General features: G+C 56.4%; 1 protein-coding gene across 5 annotated transcripts in view; it reads left to right on the forward strand.

Annotated features, from left to right (window-relative positions):
- The window catches only part of DEF8 (differentially expressed in FDCP 8 homolog (mouse)), a 15,704-nt gene continuing 10,223 nt past the window's right edge, over positions 1-5,481 (forward strand). For 2 of the 5 annotated variants that reach the window (XR_001515972.1, XM_015572107.1), the window contains exons 1-3: positions 95-176; positions 4,746-4,879; positions 5,159-5,256. Coding sequence is in view for 4 of the 5 variants with exons in the window: in XM_015572107.1 (XP_015427593.1) it covers positions 4,756-4,879; positions 5,159-5,256 (222 nt within the window). In the remaining variant the exon portion in view is untranslated. The other 3 variants (XM_006754835.2, XM_015572097.1, XM_015572100.1) reach the window with 3 other exon arrangements.

Genomic DNA, 5,481 nt, shown 5'->3' on the forward strand with positions numbered 1-5,481 from the left:
AGGCCCCAGGGACCCGCATGGCTGTGCCACCCGCCGCGGAGGCCGGGCCACTCCGAGCCTCAGTTTCCTCGCCTGTCAGATGGTGGGGCGGTGGCAGGAAACAGACCTGCCCCCCTGGGCGCTGGCAGTGCGGGTCCCCGAGCGGATGCCGGTTGTTTGGAGGGAAAGTGGAGGAGGTACCATTGGGGGTGGCCGCCCCGCCCGGCTTCAGGGACAAACAGTCTTAAAGGGGCAGTGACCTGCGGCTGCTCCTGCTGCTCCTGGCGCCTCCTTCAAGGTGTGAGCAGACGGGATGGATGGGGAGCCTGCCTCTCCGGGAGGAATGCTGGGGACCTGGGGGGGCGGGGGGTGATGAGGGCCTGGTGTTCCAGCCACAGGCAGGACATGTCCAGTCCCGGTGAGGGCGTCTGAGTCTCAGCCTGCCGCCCCCACACCCCAGGAGCCCTGGGCTGTGTCCCTGGGTCTTCTTTCACTGCTGGTCAGGGAGCCCTCTGCCCCCACGGGAGGGGCGCTCTCCGGAGGGGCAGGCACTGGTGGCCGGTTTTCTTTATTCCTCCCAGTCTCTGCCTTCGGACTGTTCCTCTGGGAGGCCTGGACGCTGTGGGGTGACCCTGGTGGGCAGTGGGGGTAGCTGGTGTGCCTGGGCCCCTGTGTGAGAATAGCATCCATCCACCCCTGGCCGCCCAGAGGAAAATATGATTCTCCAGCTTGTCAGGAGGGCAATGGAGGCGAGAGGTGAGGTCACTCCGCTCATGTATCCAAGCCTCTGTGCCAGGCCTGGGGCTGGCACCGCCCACGGAGGTGAGTGAGAGCGCTTTTTGCAGGGGAGCTAGCTGGCAGCCCACGAGAGCTGCTGGGCAGAGCTGAGTTGTTCCTGCCTCTGATTCCTCTCGCCATAGATTTTTACATATATTTTTGTTGTTGTTTTTAGACAGAGAGGAAGGGAGTGGTAGAGAGAGAGAGAGAAAAATATTGATCTGCTGCCTCCTGGCACGTGCCCTGACCCATGGCCAGGGCTCCTCTGGCCATATTTTATATAAAGCATCACCGTCGTCGGGCACCCGCACGGATTTGTACAGAGCACTCTGGCCATACTTTAGATGCCGTGAGGTTTCCAGGCAGAGACCCCGGGGCGGGCTGTCTGTGATGGCAGTGTCCGTCTGATCAGCAGCAACTCTGGACAGTACTTTGCCGCCGTGTACACGTACTCAGTCCTCCCACCCACCCCGGGAGGTAGGCATGCTCCCTTCTTTATTTATGACAAGAAAATGGGGTCACGTGGCTCATCACTGGGAGAGGCAGGGTGTCAGTCAGGTCTGTCTGCTTCTCGATAATAGTAGTAGCCGTGATGAGTTTTACCCAGTATCTACGGGATGCCTACTATGTGCTGACCAGGGTGCTCAGAACTGGATTTAACTGATGTAATTGTAACAATAACACCATACAGTTGGCACCATTATTATCCCCATTTAAAACATGGGAACTTGGAAGCAAAGGAAGTGTTAACGTAAAAAAACCACTGAAACCTGTAAAGAATCTGTGAGTTTATTGGAGCCAAACTGTTGACATGTACCGGGAAGCAGAACCTAAACGGATTGATTGAGATAACGCTCCGATAATGCTCCGGAGAATGGTGGGGTTACATCTGCATTTATACATTCCAGTCAAAGGAGGGACGTAGGTGGGTTACATGGAATTCATTGGTGATAGATTAAGGAGGAGGGATAAGCAAAGCAGGGAAACCCCTGGGATTGGATAAAAAGTAAAATGATGGACACATGCTTAGGTGGGTGCAGGATCAATTAACATGATGATGAAGGAATCTGTGGTCTCTGTCCTGGGCCCAGCACATTTGGTTGTGCCCCAGGGGCTCCAGGTAAAGGGAAGTCACAAGTTACCCAGACATTTCAAGGATATGTTATCATAGATGCAAAAAGACAGATAGGCTCAGTTAAGGTAAAGGTTGACCTTGTCAGTGAAGATACTGGCGTAGGACATAACTGCCCACCATCACTGCTTTTAGTTAAAGTTTAATTTCAGACCATCCTTTGTGGTGACTTTAGGTCTCTGAGTTTGCAAGACCGCCATGCAGGCCTCCCCTGAGCTGGTCAGGTCAGCGTGTGGCCCCTTTCGTCCACAGAAGGTTTAGGCATTTGCCCAAGGACACACAGTGAGGCGCTCACAGAGCTGGGATCTGAATAAGGCCAATTTCTGTGATTTCCAGGAGGATGCTGGAGTGATAGGTTAGGATCTGTTCTGGCCTCAAAAGACAGAACTCCCCTCCCAATAGCAGTGCTTGAAACAGGTTTCTTTCTTTCTCATTTTAAGCAAGACCCAGGGTGAGCAACACAGGGCTTCTATGTCACAACCCAAGTGGCTGTTCCAGCTCCACCCCTCACATCTGCATCCCAGACAGCAAGAGGCAGGAAGAGATGGAGAGCGGCACCCCTCCTTTGACGAACAATTCCCAGAAGTCTCAGGAGAGCTTTCTGTTTACATCCTATTGGTCAGAACATGGTCACATGACAACATCTAGCTGCTGGGAAATCATGTGATAAGATGAAAACCAGGGTTCCCACCCGAGTCAGTTTGGCTCAGTGGATAGAGCGTCAGCCTGTAGACTGAAGGGTCCCAGGTTCGATTCCGGTCAGAGCACATGCCTGGGTTGCGGCTTGATCCCCAGTGTGGGGCGTGCAGGAAGCAGCTGATCAATGATTCTCTTTCATCATTGATGTTTCTCTCCCTTCCTCTCTGAAAATACAAATAAAAAAATTTAAAAAACACACTAGGGTTCCTCACTATCAACATAAAAGCAGACCCGTGCTGTTGCTAAAGCAGTAAAAACGTATTTTATTCAGGAGGATGGCAATAGGGGATAGAAACCTCTGTAGGGAACTGAACTCCGAAGACAGCATTGGCCACTGGATTTATAGCCAGGGGCAGGGTGGGTCAGTGGATGAAAACTACTAAGCGCTAACGTCAAGTGTGCAGGGGATTCTGGCTAAACAGACCTAACATCTCTGAGAGCTGAGGCGGGGGCGGGAGAGGAACGAGGAACCCAGTCAGGATGAGGGTGAGGGAGGGACTCTTGCCAAAACGACTGACTTAGCAATCCTGCTAAAGCTGATTTCACCAGGAAGGCACAGACGGGCTGGGGAGGGTCCGGGGCCTGAATGGAGTCTGTTCCAGCAAAGACTCCTCACCAAGGAAGGAGTGTTAGGGTGCTTCCCAGGACACTGGCACCTGCCATGGGGGGGTGGGGGGTCACTGGGCATCAGGGTCTAAACGCCCTGTGTGAGCTGCTTAAAGCCGTCAGGTAATAAGAGGGGGCTTGAGCCCATGCGCCTGGGCCTCCCCTGTCCTGACCGGGGGCGGACAGTCCGTGGTGCTAGGCTCAGCCCGACTGGAGCTGCCAGGACAGGAGGTCGGACAGGAGAACAGGTCCCAGAGGGGGTGGGGGTTCCTCACAGTGCACTGGGCAGGGTGGGGGCGACCCCGGGTAGGGCTGTTCCTCTGTGCTCAGTTCTCTTTCTTGGGGGAGGGCAGGTAAGAATCATGGGATTGTCTTTTAAAAATATATATATATTTTTAATTGATTTCAAAGAGGAATTGAGAGGGAGAGAGAGAGAGAAACATCAGTGATTAGAAGGAATCATTGATCAGCTGCCTCCTGCACGCCCCCTACTGGGGATCGAGCCCGCAGCCTGGGCATGTGCCCTGACTGGACTTGAACCCGGATCCTACAGTCTTCAGGCTGATGCTCTATCCACTGAGCCAAACAGGCCAGGGCGGATTGTCTTTTATAGTTAGGAATTACCTCTGACTGTAAACGTGTAGAGAAAGCATAACCCACACCCAAGGCACTTAGTACAAATACTTTTTTTTTAAAACACCCTACTTCCTATAGATCCCTTTCTCCCTGGAGGCTAAGGAATGTGGCCCAGCCAGTTAGGTGTGGGGACCGGGATGTAAACTGCCCCCAGCCACAGCCCTGCCTCTGTGGGAGCCAGCAGCAGCCCTGTGTGCAGTTTGCTGAGCCCTCAGGAGGGGAAGCAGTGCAGGCAGTGACATAGGCGCTTCCTGCCTCTTTCCTGGGATCCCAAGGTATGAGGTCACTGATGCAAGTCACAGGGAGTGTCCGTGGGAGCCCAGGCCACGGGAAGGGCCCTGCCCAAGGCCTCGTGCAGGTGGCAGCGATGGCCTGGGTCCGGCATTGGCTCCAGGGTCTCCAAGACCGCGCTCTGGCGGTCATCACTGAGTTGTGGTCGGGCTGTGATTTGGGGTGGTCTGATGGGGAAGGAGTCCCTGTTTGTGGGCCAGGAGTGAGGAACTGAGTACTGGTGGGTGTGTGGGTGTCATGGGGGCAGTGAGCCCTCAGTGGGCAGTGAGGGCGGGCTGGACTAGAACTGAATGAGGAACCTGGGACCCGCGGACCCTGTGCTGGGAGGCTGTCCTGCAGGGCACCCTGGGATAGGTCAAGTCCTCCTTCTGTCCCTGCCGGTGAGTGTTGGGAGTGTGTTGGATGTCATCACCCCTGAGGGGACCACCAGGAGGCCTGGGTGAGGGGCTGCGCTGGTTTGGGGACTGGCCGAGGGAGGAGGCTGTGGTGGGGGGGGCCTCCAGCCAGACCCCCGTGGAGAGTGAACGAGACCAGGCATCCCTCCGAAACCCCCGAAAGGCAGAGCGGGGGGATGGGTGAGCTGGATGCGGTCGGCTCACCTCTGCCCCCCTGCCCCGCCCTGCAGGTGGGATGCTATGGAATATGACGAGAAGCTGGCCCGGTTCCGGCAGGCCCACCTCAACCCCTTCAACAAGCAGCTCGGGGCCGGGCGGCATGAGCCGAGGGCTGGCGAGGAGGCCCCAGACGTCGCTTCAGAAGGTGGGTGCTGGGGGGGGGTGGAGGGCGGGTGGGCCATGTGACCCTCACAGCAGCACCACCGCCCTTCCTGGTTCCTGCGGTGGGGGTGCTGGTTCCCCCGGAGCTTCCTTCTCTCCACACGTACCTTTGCAAATGGGCAGGGCTAGGCTTCTCTCAGCACCTCCTGTGGCTCCCTGAGTCTCAGGGGCCCTTCTGACCCCCAGCCACCCAGCTTTCCCCTGGGAAAAGGCAGACTGACTTCTCTCTGTTGCCTTCCACACCTGCACACGCTCACTCCAGAGACCCTGCCTGAGCTGGCCCCTGGGGAGCCGGAGTTCCACTGTGCTGAGCGTGTGATGGATCTCGGTCTGTCTGAGGACCACTTCTCCCGCCCTGTGGTAAGGTCCAGGGTCGGGGCGGGGAGGGGGGCGGGGATCCACTGGTGAGCACCCAGGGTGTAAGGAGCCAGATATTTTCTTGTCCCCTGACCCTCAGGCAGAGGGGTCATGTGCATCTCAGCTAAGGTTCTTTAAATCTGAGGCCCACGTGACACACCCATCAGCAGAACCAATTCAAGGGCTGGACCTAGGAAATGGGTTTGGGGGCTGCTATTCTCGTGTAGG

This window comes from Myotis davidii, unplaced genomic scaffold, assembly GCF_000327345.1.
Source record: "Myotis davidii unplaced genomic scaffold, ASM32734v1 scaffold1453, whole genome shotgun sequence".
Taxonomy (NCBI): Eukaryota; Metazoa; Chordata; class Mammalia; order Chiroptera; family Vespertilionidae; genus Myotis; species Myotis davidii.